Source organism: Zootoca vivipara, chromosome 5, assembly GCF_963506605.1.
Source record: "Zootoca vivipara chromosome 5, rZooViv1.1, whole genome shotgun sequence".
In the NCBI taxonomy this organism is placed as follows: Eukaryota; Metazoa; Chordata; class Lepidosauria; order Squamata; family Lacertidae; genus Zootoca; species Zootoca vivipara.
The window spans coordinates 40,355,568-40,372,427 of NC_083280.1; the positions used below are offsets into that span (position 1 = coordinate 40,355,568).

Genomic DNA, 16,860 nt, shown 5'->3' on the forward strand with positions numbered 1-16,860 from the left:
GACATTAGTTTAAATGCGTGTTTGCATTTAATGTGCATTTTAAAAATGTGGATAGCTACTGAAGAGGGAAGGTGGCTGATAAATGTGGATTGCAGCATACAAGGATTTGGGGTCATTTGGGGGTTAACCCAATAATTATCAGCTGCTGCCCCAATCTAAATTTTCTAAAAAATATGCATGTTAAAGGTAAACAACATACATATTTAATATCACATCTAGTTTGATATCATTAAATCAAAGTATATGGTAGAAAAGTTCTACCAAGTTTTTTCTCAGGCACACATAAATTGTTCATAGGAATTAGAAAACTTCTTTGCTTGAATCTGCTTCTGTGTGGGATTTAAGGACTAAGGCTGATGTTACTCATAGGTCTAAATTCCTGTTTATTCCTCATTGTTCAGCAACAGTGAAAGTGTGAGATAATGTTTCATGCTCCAGGAGTGATATCCTGTTGGTTTTGGAGGTAAAATAGATCCTGTTTTGCCAATTGAAAGTATGCTGTGTCCTGCATGCTTCATAAACTCCTTGCAGTTTCCTGTAAGTTTTCTATTCTGTTGACAGATATCCGTGCTGGGGCGTCTGGTTCTCTACCTGGAGGTTCTGTCATCAGCCGGTTGTTGATCAATGCAGACCCGTTTAACTCTGAGCCAGAAAATCTGTGAGTATTCAAATAAGAGTGAAGGGGATTGAACTCCCTTTGCCACTGTATTACTGAGGAATAAATCATTTTTACAGCAAGTAGAACATTTTTCTTACAGTGTAGACAAGGCAAGACAGTCTCTACGAAGCTTGTCTAGTATTTTGATTTTGCAGAAAGTGGTAACACTGAAAACAGCACTGCTTTTTAAAGAGATGACTTTACTTACTAACATGCTTATCTGAATTCTAGTAAAGTCTCCCTCCATCATGATGGCTAGTCTCATATTAAACATTACGTGTGGGTTCTGTTCCAGTCCCCCATGAGCATACACAAAACTGCCTATAATAGGGGGCACCCTGGAGAGTCCTAGTGGCTCATGAGGAGACCCACCCCAGAGCCTCTTCGGGCTCCAAGGTGGGTCTCCTCACAAGCTGGAGGGACAGCAGGGCTGTGTGGAGCTGCTCTGCCTCACAGCTGACATGAGGGATAGCACATCAACAGTTGCCACTTCCCTGCATGTCAGTTGAGGAAGCCCTGCTGCCCCTCTGGCTCGTGCGGAGACCCTCCCTGGAACCCAAAGAGGACACCCTCTTCGCAAATAGAGGACACAAGTAGAGCGCATGTATATGGGGAGTTTCCTGTACAGTAATATGTTTCCAGTTTTTTAAGTGAGAAAGCTGATGATGTTCTTCTGGCTAAGAGGTTTCTAAAACTTTTCCTAGAATCATAGACTTGTAGAGTTGGAAGGGACCCTGAGGATCATCTAGTTCCCCGCCTGCAATGTAGGAATATGCAGCTGTCCCATACGGGGATCAAACCTGCAACCTTGGTATTATCAGCACCATGCTCTTAACCAACTGAGCTATCCAGTTATTTTTGTACCAAAGAAGGAAATGCAAAGGAATTTTATTTTGCTTCTCTTTGTTTTAGGTTCTTGAGTCATTTGTTATTGAAATAGGAGACATAATCCAGAGGCCCCCTTTGACAGGCTTTATTCCTAGTGCACAGGTGGACAGCTCATTCATATACAGTGGCCATATTGGGAAGCTGCAGGAAATGGGCTTATCCACAGGGGCATATGGAGAATGCTGAAATATCCCACCACTTTAAATCAAAAGTGTCTCTCTTGCTCTTTATAGTGATTGTTACGTAGAGAAATGTGTGATGAATAACTATTTTGGAATCGGACTGGATGCAAAGATCTCTTTGGACTTCAACAACAAGCGTGACGAGCATCCAGAAAAGTGCAGGTAATCAATCATTTGTGGAGCTGTTTTATACATTTTAAAAACCTGTATCCTGTTGTGTCAACTACAGTTTAAAATCTCCTTCACATTTCATCAAGCTACTTGACTGTGTCAATGCACTATTCAATTTAACTAAAATGAAATTTCAGCATACTGGGTAATTTGTTTATTCAGCTTCTTCATAACAAGCAGGCTTTGATAGGAATTGGATGCAGCACTTCTTTTATTTCACAACTGCTTTGGCAGATGTGCTTATAAGGCCACTTTTACTTCTAAAGAACTGCAAACCATAGGCTGAGTGCTTTGATGGTTTGTGTTGCTAGGTCCAACAATTTTTTTCTTCTAAGTTATTTCTTTCCAGAAAAACCAATTATAATTTATCACATTTTCTGTCCCTTTAATACTTCTTGCTGTAGGATAGTGGATAAAGTATTTCAGTGTCTGGCTTTTGTTTTCTTTCAGGCAGCGTGGTTTCCTCTGAATATTATAGTATAAATTACAGTGCAATTTGTGGTTCATTGCACCATTTGATTCTTTGCTTTCCATTTTCAGAAGTCGTACGAAGAACATGATGTGGTACGGAGTTCTTGGAACAAAGGAGCTGCTACACAGAACTTACAAAAACTTAGAACAAAAAGTTTTGCTAGAGGTAATGAGTAGCCCTTAACCTCCTTGGTTTATGCAAACCTGAAATTATTTGTTTGCTATCATGCACCATTAGCCTAACTTGTATGATTCATGCTTCCCTGCTCCCTAACCCTAGAGCTTAGCTCCTGAGTTATTACAGGATTTGTCTGCTAGCACAGTGACTTTACTGTTCTCTGACTAGTCTGAGCTGCTTTAATTAAATAATTGAATGGGTGTTATTTAGCCTCTTGTTGCTTGGTTGTTTAACTTGCCCTGATACTTCATCAGATGGGGCTCCCTGTTGCTTGTGAACTCTTCCCAGCTGTGTACCCGCACACTCAAACCCCCAAACTGCAATTAGGTTTTAAAAATCCTTTCTATTGGCTACAATAGAAGGTTTCTTTCAAGTTTAATTTTAATGGTGGAGGAGCTGTTTTGACAGTGGTGGTCACAGCTAAGGAGGGGAGAATTAATTATTTGTTTCCAGTTGTGAACCCCAGATCACCCTACCCCAACTGCAGTTAGGTCTGAAATAAGTCTTCTGTTGACTGCAATCAAAAGGGGTTTTTAAGTCCAATTGTTGCAGGTGGAAGGTTCTTCTTGAATAATACAGCTGGGAAGGGCTGGAATAACCACCCCAGATGCAATTTCTAACAATATTCCCCCTTGCTATTAAGCTTTAAAAAGCTTCCAAATGCTCTAAATAAATACATGCCTTTTTCAAGTCTAATTGCTGGGGGGGGGCAGGGGGTTGTATGTGTGGGTATGTGCACTTTGTGTGTGTTGGGAGGTTTGGCCACAGCCACTTTTGTCTCGGCCACACCAACCACTGTCATGCAGCCCTTGAAAGGTTGGCCAAGAGAAAACGAGGTCCTGTATCTAAAAGAGATTTCTCACCCTGAGATAAACTCTGATTAATTGCCAATCTCTTAAGCACTTTTAAAGGCAAGTAACCTACTGATCCTTGAAACCTGTGGAATCTTACACACTATATACAATTTTATTTATATCATGCAGTGTGATGGACGTCCAATTCCTTTGCCCAGTCTTCAGGGAATTGCCGTACTCAACATTCCCAGCTATGCAGGAGGCACCAACTTCTGGGGGGGCACTAAGGAAGATGATGTGAGTACTTTTAAAATTTTGCAAATGAAGGTGGCATTCACCTTCCATTTCTTCTTCTTCGTACCAGAAACCTTCAAATGAAACACTCATAGCTAGAGGGTTTTAGATAAATGTTTGTTTTAATATGAGCACCGCATTGTAATGTTATCTATGGTGATGGGCTAAGATTGCATAAGTGTTGTTTTTCTCCTGAGGAATTGGTTGCATGATTTTGGCCTATATGAATATAATTCAGCGTGTGTAAACCATATTCAAATGTAACATCCACAGATGTCATCAGAGTTGGGGCAGATGATCCTGGGATGTACAGGCACACTCTCACTTGCCTCCACAAGATGGATCAGATTGAGGGGAATATATTCACCAGTGCAGCCAAAGGTCTCCTGGTTTTTAATGCTGATATGTTCGTTTGGTTGCTTGACAGTGCCTGCTGATTATCTATCTAGTCATTCTTCTCCACTAGGCAGCAACAGTACTTGATTTATTACTATACTAGCAGCAACTAGGTTGGGGTGTGGGAAGAGAGGGATGTCAGGAGGATATATAGCTGTATCTTGCCCTTACATTATTGAGAAGCAAAAGAGGCCATTATAACTGAAGCTCAAGCTGGATTAGTTTCTCTTTCTTTGTTTCTCTTAGACATTTACAGCTCCTTCTTTCGACGACAAGATCCTGGAAGTGGTAGCAGTGTTTGGTAGTATGCAAATGGCTGTCTCACGTGTGATTAACCTACAGCATCACCGAATTGCCCAGGTATCTTGTCGAGAGCTGGAGTCAGGCATAGCTCAGCAATAAAACACCCAGTGTCAGTGAAGTTAGCTCTTTATTAAAAGAAACCACAGTGATCACAGCAACTCCTCCCAGTAGGTCTTGCCCCAAGGAGGGAGTTGTGAGGACTGAAGGTCCCAGCCTTTCCACCGCTCCTTAAGACTCTTCCTCCCCTGGGTCTTCCCAAAGAAATTTCAGGCTCTTTCATCTATTCTCTCATTGCCCTGCTCTCTTCATTCCTCTGTCTCCTGCCCCCCCCCCCGACTCTTCTGCCTCTGATTCTGGACTGACCTCTGCCCCCGCCTCTTCCTGCTCACTAAACCCTGGTGCCTTTTCAGCTTCCGACACCTCCTCCTTCCAGTCTGCCCCTCCTTCTCCCTCTAACCACTCATTGTTGTCCCACCACCAATCCCCTGGCTCCAAGCCTTCTTCCTTGGGTTCCCTTGCAGGTTCCCCTGCTGGTGCCTCCCACCCCACTTCTGTATCTAGCCAGTCCATGCTGTTCACTATTCTACTTGCGGTCCACAGGAGATTTTGCACATTGCCTGTTTTTCTTTGAGAGAACCTATAACGTATAACTCTGCATTCAGTGGCTGATATAAGGTTCAAGGCTAATAAAGGCAGTGATCAACAGCATTCAGCATAGGCTGGTTTCTCAATATTGTACTGAGCTGGGTAGAACTTACAAATTCAAATTCTCATCTAGCAGCACCAGAGGAAACAAGCTGGGAAAACTGTTAGTTGCTGTGGGACATAAGGAGATACCTGGGCTGCTGTAAACAAAACATGACATGCTATATGATTTAGGATGCGTTTAACACAAGGATTTCTCGTAGTGCCGGACAGTGAAGATAGCAATCTTGGGAGACGAAGGAGTTCCTGTCCAAGTTGATGGAGAGGCCTGGATCCAACCTCCAGGATATATTTGGATTGTTCATAAAAACAGGGCACAGACACTAACCAGAGATAGGGTAAGAGGAACCTTTTTATATATTAAGAGATGAACCTGCCAAGCAAAAGAGAAATCTGAGCTCCTCTACTCCAAGGCTGATGTGGAATATCGTCAGTCCTGGACTCTGTGGTTGGGAGGGGTGCTCTTGTCATCCTGTTAGTGGGCTTGGCCTGCTGTCTGATACTGAGGGAGAGGACCCTTCCTATGGAAGTGCAGATGGAAACAGTTTTGCTATGCTATCACTTGGTAATGGAAGCTTATCTGTTCTCCTAGGCCTTTAAGGGAAATTGGTGGATGCTATTTTATATTTTAGGTTTTTCCTGTAGTATTTTATTAATGATTGGTTTTAAGTATTGCATATTATTGTTCATGAATGTGATATATTTGTGCTGAATGGAATAAATTATGTTAGAAACTACCCTGAGATCACTACATGTGATGAAGGTTGGTCTAAAAATCTGATAAATAAAATCATGATAGATATTACAGAGATGGGGGGGAATATTTCTGTGTATACAGAAAGTATAGTATAAAGATATCAGCTTCTCCTAAATAATCACTGATGGCATGGAATAGTAATAGCTTCCATTTTTTCCAGGCATTTGAGAGCACCCTAAAGTCTTGGGAAGACAAACAAAAATGTGAGCTGCCCCGCCCTGCTTCTTTCTCCCTGCATCCAGAGATTATATCTGAAGAGGAGTCCACCCAGATCAATCAGTTTTGCCAAGCAGCGGGCACTCTGATTCACAGGTGAGGCCATTTTCTTTTCTTCTCGGGTTCATTTGGAGGTGGTGGTGCCAGAATGAGACAACAGCCCAGAAAGTTTATGCTATTGCTTTCTTCACCCCTCCCCTTCCCACCTGCAGCATTCGGGAAATAGCCCAGTCATACCAGGACATGGAACAAGAACTTGCTCATGCAGTCAATGCTAGCTCCAAGTCTATGGATAAAGTATATGCCAAGTCCAAATCTACAGAGGTATGAGGGGTTTCTCTTTGCCTGAACCCAACTTCTTCCTATTGCTTTATTTAGTTTTATATTGGCTTGGAGTTTCAGACCTCCAGTTCTAATGCTTATGGTTTTTCCACAGGGCCTGAACTGCAACCTTGTTGTAGAGATGGTGAATAATATTAAAGCCCTGCATAATGAAACAGAACTGCTCCTGGCTGGCAAAATGGCCCTGGTAAGGGATAAATAGCAGGAAAGGTGTCTGTTTAGTTATTTCTGTTACTTTTTTTCTCTTACTGAGAACATAATTCTCTCTGTTTTTTCAAGTCCGCAGCTAGGCACTCACACAGTTGACAGTGCTTTTACCGCCCTCATCCGGTCCCTAAATATTGTTGTTTCTTCTTTCTGCAGTTTAGCAACATTAGATCTGTGGTTTTATCTTCCATGATGCAGCTAGCATGCTAGAGCTCTGTAGAATAATACATACCAATATACCGGTATTCTAGAAATATAATTCCATTTGTCAGAAGAAAAATAACAGCAGTTATTTAGAATAATAGTTTGCCTGGATATTCAGTAAACAAAAATGTGTTTCATTGCTAACCCCTTTGGGCCATGGGCACGTTTGCAAACCATAGAAACTGTATACACACCACACACACACACACACTGCTACCACATGTATTCCTCCCATTGCCATAAGTTAGGTTCAGTGTGTGTGTATTTTGCAAAATGTAGTGCAGTAGAGGAGTGATCTTCTGAGCTGAGACGTCCAGAGTTAACCTTTCCTTCACTCCAATCTCCAGGAAGATCACACACCCTGCAACAATTAGGCTTCTATTGGAACAAAAGAAAGCTTCTTTCAAGCCTAATTGTGGCGGAAGTATCTTTTGTCCAGAAGAAGGGATGACAGCTGGGGAAAGGAAAGTCAAACCCAGCTGCTGCAGCACCCCTCCACAGGGGCATACAAAGTGGGGGGCGGAGGGGGTGGTCCACCCCAGGTGCCACTCAGGGGTGTGTGTGACAAGATGGCCCCTGCCTCCCCCCAGCTGTAGAGCGACCGAGGGTGCGCTCAGTCAGTATGTCCATACGGGCTGCCGCTCTCGCGCACTGTCCACACAGTGACCGTACGGGCTGCTGCTCTCGCGCGCCGTCCATATGGGCTGCCTCTCGCACGGCAACCATACGGGCTGCCGCACTCTCGTGCCATCCATACAGATGTCCGTATGGGCTGCCTCTCGCACGGCGACCGTACAAGATGCCATGCATGCATCACCGGGTGGTTCGCCCCACCCCTCGGCATCCTGTCCTGAGTGCCGGAAAGGGTTCCTCCACCACTGCCCCTCCACCCAGCAAAATAACATCTCCATTGTAATTGGGCTTGACAAAGTAGCAGGCTTTTTTTAAAAAGCCAAATTACAGCACGAGTATGGTCACAGCTTGGAAGGTATGAGTTAACATTTGGACAATCATATATTGGCTAAGATGTGAATGAGGCTTTTGCCTGTGCACAGAGCTCCTTCAGTCCTTCCTTCACACAAGGTGCAATTAAACTCTAGCTTCTTGTTTCATTTAAACCAGGAAACTATAGTTACCAACTTTTGAACAAGCCTGATCTTAAACTACAGTTTGATCTATTTACTATTATGTATATAGTGCATTAACTGATTTACCCCATGATGAATTATATATACATGATCCTATTAATAAGACATAATGCATATATGTTTAATTATGCATTAAATATTTACCCCATGAATATCCTTATATATACTAGTAACTATATATTATACATAATACATAATTGTTTTCTGTACATAACATTATATACCATACGAGTATGGTATACAGTTTGAAGTTGGTATAAAATCCTGGCTTATTTGAATCTGGTAACCATATTTTCCCTTGTTTAGACAAAATAGGAAATTACAGTTAATTAGGGACTCTGGTTGTCTTGATAGTGGTTAGATAGTTCCCCATTAAGCTGTGCAGCTCTTAGGTGTGCTGGTGTGCTTTATTTCTGATGCAGCAGTTGGATCCCCCGCAGAAGGAGCAGCTCTTAGCAGCGCTGGCAGAAATGGACTTTCATATGAGGAAGCTAGCAGACATTCCTTGGCTGTGGCAGCTAATGGAACCCAGTGATGAAGAGGTAATATCAGATGAGGAGGGTAGAGCTATTGGGAGCCTTTCGTTGCGATTTGTTACTGGGATTGCACAGGAAAGTGAGAGTAATTGGCTTGGTGCCTTCCTCTTTCAAAGCATCCTGAGCTAATCTGAATAAAATTAATGTAACTAAATTGAATTAAATTTAATTAGTTGGCAATTTTTCACTTCTCTCCTACACATTCCTTATCATGAAATATCTATATTGTTATTCTCCCCGCCCTGCAGAACCAAATGCTGGATTATTCCAAACGCAGCCGGAGCGGCAAATTTCGTCTGGTGACAAAGTTTAAAAAGGAGAAGAACAACAAGAATAAAGAAACTCGTAGCAGTTTGGGATTGCCGGGTACCGCCAGTCTGTGTATTTCCTCTTCGCCCTTCTTCACACATGTAGCCATATGTGCACCTGCACATCTGCGCCGCCACTAAATGCAAAAACCCTTCTCTTCTGCCTCTTTCTGAACACTCCCTACTTCTCCTCCCACACTCTTTGGTGTTTGACCTTTTCATTTATTTTATCAGGTATCTTACATTCCAATAGCTGTATTTTCCCCTAAGCAAAATAACACACTTGCTGGGTTCTCTCCTAGAAGTTGTACAGCACTAAAATATATCTATAAAAAAACGAGAACATCCTTCAAAGAAACCTTTAGTGACTTTCAAAGGCAATTAATTCAAGGATTTGTAGCTTTAGAAAGCAAAAGGACTGTGGAGCCCAAGTCCGCGTAACTCCAGATCTCCCACTGCTAATACTCACTGATTTGTTTAATGATTTTCTCTCATTGATTCACTCTCAGTCTTCAATCAAGTCCTCATGTCTAAATGTCTGGGGATTCTGCATCATCACTGGTGCATCCCTAGCTTTAATCCTTATCGATTAGTATGATATTAAAAATATCCCCTTGAAATCAGTAATTCAAATGGTATCAAAATACTTCCTTTCTAGCTGGGTTAGTTGATTTGTTGACTTCTATTCTTCCTTATGAAAACATTCTGGCTTTTACATCTGTAAATTATGTTGGTTCCATGGTGCTAATAGTACCATCTTCTCTCCCATTAATTTTGTGGCATATCTGTATTCTCTCACTTTCCTCTGGACTTTAAGGTTCTAATTGCTCTTCTTTTATTTTGAGGCTAGTGGAGAGGCTGTGTGTGATCATGACAAAACTTCTTTCCCTTTAGACTGAGGAACAAAAAGGCATTGCCACTGTGCCTATAAGGGATGCAAATGAGTTTGCTAACCAAGAATATGTGGAACAAGACTTGTTGCCCCCTGCTTGGCAGGGGGTTGGACTGGATGGCCCTTGTGGTCTCTTCCAACTCTATGATTCTATGAAAAGAAGTGACAAAAGTATCAGGTTTCCATTTCTTTTATTCATTAGGGAACAGATGGATTGGGTTCTGACTATTGTATCTTGCCTTAATAAGATGGGTGGGGTGGGGTGGAGGTGAATGATCCCTTTCCCCATGCAGGCAGTCCCTTCTCTTCTCCCTTCACAGTACACCAGAATAATATACCCGAGTCTCCAGCTGCCTGTAGCTTCTAATTAGGAAGCATCTGTTCTAACCAGGAAACTATAGTTTCCATTTCTGGAACAAGCCAGGATCTTAACCATAGTTTGTTCAAAAGCTGGTAGCCATAATTTTCCTGTTTGGTTTCCACATTTAATTCATGTATGCTACAAAGGAAGGAGAAGGGGCTATATTCATGGACAAAAGACTTTTTCTTATCCCAGCTTGTTAAGCTAAAATAGAATAACCCAAGCACAGCCACTATGGCCCAGGATGACTAGATAAAGGTAAACATTTTAAAAAGATGAGTAAAAGTTTACAGGAAAGGCGAGTAACATGATATATATGATAACAATGTGTAAGATTATACATGGTGTGCAGAAAGTGGATTCTAGAACTAAGGGTCACCTACCTGTCTCTGGGGACCACAAGTGAGGAGAGTGCCGTTGTCCTCAGGTCCTGCTTGCAGGCTTCCCATTCATTTGCCCTTGTGAAAACAGGCTGCTGGACCAGATGGACCTTTGACTTCATCCAGCAGGGCTGGATCTGCTCCCCTTCTCCATATCTTATACTATAATTCTGAGGTCTTTCTCCATTTGGGCATTGCGTTCCATGCAGGTTAGTGGGGGAAGGCAGGGAAGAAGTTGCATAAGCCTGAAACCAGTTCTGTTTTCACTGTGCATAGAAAATCCAGGGTGTATGTTTTTGTATAAATTTGAACAGCCCCAAAGGTGCAAAGCACACACATTTTAAAAGATGGGATTTTGCGCTATTTCTGTGAATGTCCAGATTTGTCTTGTGGCAAACTGATATTCACCTTAGCTGAATTACTTGATAGTTTACTGCACATTCACACATTTTATCCTATTAAGTTGCTGGTCAGACAGTGTGGCAAGCATCCATACAGGCATACTATCAGTAGCATAAAATCAGTCTTAGGTAAAAAACAGCTTCCACTACATCCAGCCTCCATTTAAAACCATGTCTTGGCTTGTAATCTTGCTTCCTTTCTCTTGCTCTGGAATTGTTGAATCACTTGTCATTCCTTCTGCTGTGAGGTTTAGTATTGTTTCCTCTTCTCTTTTTGCTCTACTTCGGTGTTTGCTGGTGATCACCTTTTTCTCTCCTCTGGGCTTTTGGGTACTCAACACACTCCTGCTTTTCCATCTCTGACAGTTCACCTCTGGGGAACGGAGGAGGTTGCGGCCTGGCTTGAGCACCTCAGTCTTTGTGAGTATAAGGATATCTTCATCCGGCATGACGTCCGGGGCTCTGAGCTCCTGCATCTTGAACGGAGAGACCTCAAGGTACTTCATGAGCTTCTTATCAAGAATAGCCATCTGCATTTGCATGGCCGTCTGTGCTGACTGTGCTTGGAGCTGGTCTGCGTACTCTCCGTTCTAGGTGGCTTTAGACAGAGTAACAACAGTACTTTACAGCTGTGGGCTAGCAGGGTCAGATCAGACAGGAAAACTCTTTGTCCAGAACCCAGACCTTTCAAAATCCACAAACCAAGCCTTCTAAAGTTGTAGACAAGGCCTGCAGTTAATCGTTGAATTATACGATTTGAACTTCTGAATATCGTTACTTGAAATATATCAATATTCTGGCCTCCTTTCATAAATGTTCATATACAGTTTTGAGTGGACTGAGAAAATACATAGCATTGGAGGCGGCCGTGTCTGCACTGGTGCAAACTACGGCCAGTGTATAATTAAACTATGGAACCCACTCCCCCAGGAGGCAGTGGTGGCCACCAATTTGGATGGCTTTAAGAAAGGATTAGAGATATTCATGGAGAATAAGGCTGTCAATAGCTACTAGGCACAATGGTCATGTTCCACCCCACTGTCAGAAGCAGTGTGCCTCTGAATACAGTTGCTGTGAATCACAGCTGGACAGAGTGCTATTGTGCTCAGAGCCTGTTTACAGGCTTCCCACAAGCATCTGTTTGGCTGCTGTGAGAACAGAATGCTGGACTAGATGGGCCATTGGCTCTTCTTATGTAGAACAGTTTAAGATTGGGTGCATGCAGAGTTCAACCGAACCTGCATAAGCAGCAGGATCCACACAGCAGCCCAGCACAACTGCTAATGTGCTTTATTGTTCCAGGATCTGGATGGTTTCAGGAACTGTGTGGACCATATGCCCTGCAGTATCAAAGTATCTTTTCAAGCTTTGCTTCCACTGCTTATGATCAAGCAGTGGCAGCAAAAACTGCTTTTGGAGATTTCTTTTTTATTCTTTTTTTTTAATTTTGGGAATTTTTGCTTTATGTAGAAACAAAGCTGAAGAAAATGTGATGTATGTGAAATGTAATTTTGAAATTGGTTATTGGATATGTAAATTTAATAAAGATTATTATTTAAAAAGAAAACTGCAGACACAGCTTTAGGCAACACAACACTGGGCCCAATGAAGCATTCTCTGCTAAGCTTTATCTAGCATTGGGGAAATGCTGTTTCTGCTAGAGGAGATTAATGTGATTCCCTTCTGATGTGGAAGTAGAACTGTCTAATGGAAGATGTGTGTATCTGCCATGTGTCTCTGGTACAGGAGAAACTGTATTTTAAAATACATTTCCTGAATTGTGGGTTGTATTCATTGTGGCTCTAAGGCTACAGTTCTGTCAGCGCAATGATTTTTCCTTGTGCAATGGACTGTTGTCCCCCTTAATCTGTTCTCCCAACATTCTGGAGCAGATCCGGGAGTGGTGTGGGGGTGTGGCGTAGTCTCGTTGCAGTAGCGGTCATCCTTGCGCTGACTGGACTGTTTAGTTGACTACTGCCCTGTGTTTTTGGTTGTGCTGGATTTGTTTCTAAGATTTGTGCAAATCATCTTAGCTAGTAACTGAGTTTTGCATCTATGAATGTCTGTGTAGTTTGGATGAGTTTTGCTGCTTCGAGCTTATTCCATAATTAATTGCTACTTTGTCGAGCTCTATGACCTTATTGCTTCATGTTTGAGGTACAGTACTACATTTGTCATGTTGTCGTTTATCTCGAGTTCCATTTTTATTATTCACATTCTTTTTCAGGACCTAGGAGTGACCAAAGTGGGCCACATGAAGAGGATATTACATGGGATCAAGGATCTGAGCAGGAATATTCCTGCCAGCGAGGCTTAACTTCTGTTTTCAGAGCCTGTATCTACCATTCCCCCTGATGTCTGCAAAACTGACACCTCACAGAGCAGACCTGATCAGAATCGTCTCAAGGGATCAGCCAAACGCTAACAGTGTTCAGAGCCTATATCCAACTTCTCTTGGTGCTACCATTCTGATGTGGGGTACACCACAATCCACTCAAGTGGTACCTTGTATTCAAAGCCAGTGTTACTTTGTCCTTAACAACCACCTCCTCACCACCTTTACTCAGGCCTGGGCACACTCACTGCATGCTAGACTTCATTCAGCCAACCCGTGGACCGTGGACCAAAAACTTTTTGTGGACAGTCACACAAGCAAATGTTACCCTATGATCTAAGGATTGCGCCAGATATTAAGAACTATGAAAGCACTCGTGCATGCAAGATGTTAAAATTCAGCTGTTGAGAAGATTGAAAGCTAACTGTTTGGGACAACCTCAAATTAGGAAGATTCTTTTTCAGTCTGTGCTCTTTCAGTGGTGTCAGATACAGTGGCGTGATGATATATCAGTGCAGAGTCTTTTTTTTCTATTCCAAGGATATAAGTTATCTTTAAATGAAAATTTTCTCAGTTTCCTGTGTTTCTGCTCTGTAATGCTTGTGAATGGCAAAGGAGTGGGATTGCATGTTGTTCTGGCTTAAAACATCAAGTGCCTAGAAATACTGAATAATCTCAGAAGTACATCCAACATGGGAGAATATACTAATTCCTTATGACATTGCTTTGCCTCTGATTCTACTAAGTTTTTAAAACATATAATAGGATTCTCACTTCTGGAAACAATGAAGGAAGTTTCTGTGCATAGATTTAGGCAGGGTAAAATAAGATTTTTTTTTCATCACTGTTTCCTGGACTTTGCAAAGCCAGTGTATCGTTGCTTAAGATATACAGTACATAACATTTTCTCTGTTTTAGGAGAACCACTGCCAAATTCTGATTTAGAGCCACTGAATTTTAGAGATTTCCCCCTTATGTGGTTATTTTATCATTCCATCAAGTTTTGCTTCTTTTTGGCCATTTCTTTAACAGTACAGGAGAACTTTGACTATAGCTTTCTATAAAGAAGACAAACTTGTAATACTATTTACAGAGGAAATCTTGAACCTGGGTCCTACATCTCTGGCTCTGTTCCATTACCACAGTTTTGCAGATATAGTTTGCCTTAATGGTGTAGATTACTCCCCCTGTACTGAATCTGGAGGATTGTAAATTGCAAGGCACACAGGTATTCACTCACCAGAAAACTCACTCTCCCAGTGCTTTCATTTTCTATTATTGCTAATGTAGGTTTGAAATTGCCACCATCAAACAGAAGAGAGTAAAAAATCCTGCACTTTATTATTGGTGATAACCACATGGAAGCCTCTTTCATTTCCTGGTGAACTTCTCAGGGAGCAAAACCATCGTATGATAACTTGCGAGAAAGATGCAGCAAAACAAATGGATATTTTCTATTCTTTTGTTGTGGATGAACTACAGTGCTTGTTTCTGTGCTTCTCCTAGAAATCTCATGTAGAAGCAAAGACACTCTCATTATTAGCTCCTGAGTAGATAAATGGCCTAAGAGGACCAGCTTGGCTATACTCTCTTGACTCGGATGCAGTCTGTATTGCAGCCAAGTGTCATCACCCTTTGATAAGAGCTATATTTGCAAGGAGTTCTGGATTGCATCATTGCAGTGCTCTCAAGGAATTAACTTTCTGCACTTGTATTGCCCCTTCAGCACATGCATTTCTTTGTAAGGATCGTTTCATATTTTGGGTCTAAGGGTCAGAAACTTCCAAGACACAGTCTAACTGTATTAATTGCAACTGGAAACATGGTGGTCTCTTTGTGCAAAACAGGAGTCCTGGATCCCAGACATTTTATAAAAATGTCAGTGCATCAGGTTGGCAAAACGAGTAACTATGAAAAGTTGTGCCTCTGGTATCTAGAGAGATTGTATCTATTGGAAGATGTGTCTGCTAGCTAAGCAAATGCTATGGAGGAAAGGCACACTGTTCACAATGGCATGGCAAGCTAGACATCTCACCTGTGAGAATTCAGAACTTCCATTATATAGTTTATGATTCTGTAAACGATGACACTTAAGCCGTAAGGTGACCCTACTATCTGGTCATCAGACATTTTACATCTTTGAAATATTTTGAGTTGGAAACAAGACTTGGAGGAAAAATACAAAACTTAGGGTGTTTAATGCCTATTTTGCTTGGCGCCACACTGGAATCATACCTGCTAGTGTTTTGTATTGGGTCCATTAAATTTCATTAAGGGTATATTGAATATATGTAAAAGAATTTATTCAAGAAAGTGCTAATCCTGAAGTCCTTTGGGGAAAAAGGGATTGTATCTTAATAGCATGGTTCAGTATGTTTTTTTTAAAGCTGACATTTCTTTTTAGTGCCCAAAATATCCATCTTTAGCTCAGTGCAGCTATTAAACACTAGACTTATGTCCAGTAAAAGCCTATGCATATTTACTCTAGAAATAAGTCCTGCTCAATCGGATGGTTCTTCCAAGTAAATGTGCATAGGATGACTGTAGCCAAAGTTATTTATTCTGTTTAATCTTAGTGGGATATATTCACATTTTCAGTCCATGGACACTCAAGAAATATTAATTCCACTAGATTTTGCATCTCTGATAGAAACTGTAAAGAGGCACTTAGTGCCAGTATCTCTTGAAAAGAAAAGCTCTGACCACCTATATCATATTAAAATTGTTTTTTGAGTATTATTTAAAGGTGAATATAGTATGTGTGGTAAATTAAATACTGTTTACACAAAACTCCTTGTATCTTAACAGATATTTGTGATGTAAAAAGAAGAAGAAAAGAAAGAAAAATGTTTTTATAAGTCATTTGATGTCTGTATTGTTGTCCACTGATGACTGTTCCCTCAGGGGTGTTGTAACCATTCCGGTGATCTGTCAAAAGCATAGGGAGGCATTTCAATCCTGTACAGTCTTGGGAAGAAGGTTTCGTGCCTTAAGAATAGAACGTGCTATTTATTATTTTAATTTATACAGTGATTACCATGGAGACACCTCTTGTATGTACATATTTTGCAGCTGATTGTTGTAAATATATTGTTCTTGTATATAAAGAAAATCCTGTTTCGAAGCTTCCTATCAGTAATGGATCTGTTGCTATATTTATCAAGCAGGGAGTGGAATTTAATAGCAGCTTGTAAAAAAACCAGACCAATCCCAAACTTTGTGCAGGGGGAGTTGATATTGTGAAGAAAATTTTTTTCTGTGTTTGGTATTATAGCTATATTTCATCCAGTTAACTTTGCTGAATTGGCAATATATGGGTTGGATCCAACTAAATGCTACTCTGGACAGATTCATTGAAATTAATGAATTCAAGTTCACAATGTTCATTAATTTCAGTGGGTCTACTCACAACATTGGATACAACTGTTTAAAACCTTATGGTCAAAACCATAAAACCATCATTCTGATTTTAGTAGTTTTTGGTAGTCTTCTGCTTAACAGAAAACAGAGAACTTGAGAGTATATCTTGCCCCTTTGGGTTTTCTCTTTATTAATTAGATTAGATTTATATCCTGCCATTCCTCCAAGAAGGTCAAGGTAGCATATATGGTTTCATCTCCATTTTTATTCTCACAACAACTTTATGGGATAGGTTTGGCTGAGAGGAGTGACCCCCACAGCAGTTCATGACTAAACAAGGATTTGAACTCAGGTCTTTTCAGTCCTAGGCCAA

The 16,860-nt window shown here is 41.2% G+C and overlaps 1 protein-coding gene across 10 annotated transcripts in view; it reads left to right on the top strand.

Annotated features, from left to right (window-relative positions):
- Positions 1 to 16,251, top strand: part of DGKD (diacylglycerol kinase delta) — a 74,637-nt gene extending 58,386 nt beyond the window's left edge. For 9 of the 10 annotated variants that reach the window (XM_035132661.2, XM_035132662.2, XM_035132659.2 and 6 more), the window contains 13 exons: positions 562 to 658; positions 1,780 to 1,890; positions 2,440 to 2,536; positions 3,532 to 3,639; positions 4,279 to 4,392; positions 5,244 to 5,378; positions 5,958 to 6,109; positions 6,226 to 6,337; positions 6,450 to 6,542; positions 8,337 to 8,456; positions 8,699 to 8,816; positions 11,159 to 11,289; positions 13,020 to 16,251. In XM_035132661.2, the coding sequence (XP_034988552.2) occupies positions 562 to 658; positions 1,780 to 1,890; positions 2,440 to 2,536; positions 3,532 to 3,639; positions 4,279 to 4,392; positions 5,244 to 5,378; positions 5,958 to 6,109; positions 6,226 to 6,337; positions 6,450 to 6,542; positions 8,337 to 8,456; positions 8,699 to 8,816; positions 11,159 to 11,289; positions 13,020 to 13,109 (1,478 nt within the window). In that variant the 3' untranslated portion in view covers positions 13,110 to 16,251. The remainder of the gene's footprint in view (positions 1 to 561; positions 659 to 1,779; positions 1,891 to 2,439; positions 2,537 to 3,531; positions 3,640 to 4,278; positions 4,393 to 5,243; positions 5,379 to 5,957; positions 6,110 to 6,225; positions 6,338 to 6,449; positions 6,543 to 8,336; positions 8,457 to 8,698; positions 8,817 to 11,158; positions 11,290 to 13,019) is intronic. The other variant, XM_035132663.2, reaches the window with a different exon arrangement.
- The last annotated feature ends 609 nt before the right edge of the window (positions 16,252 to 16,860 follow it).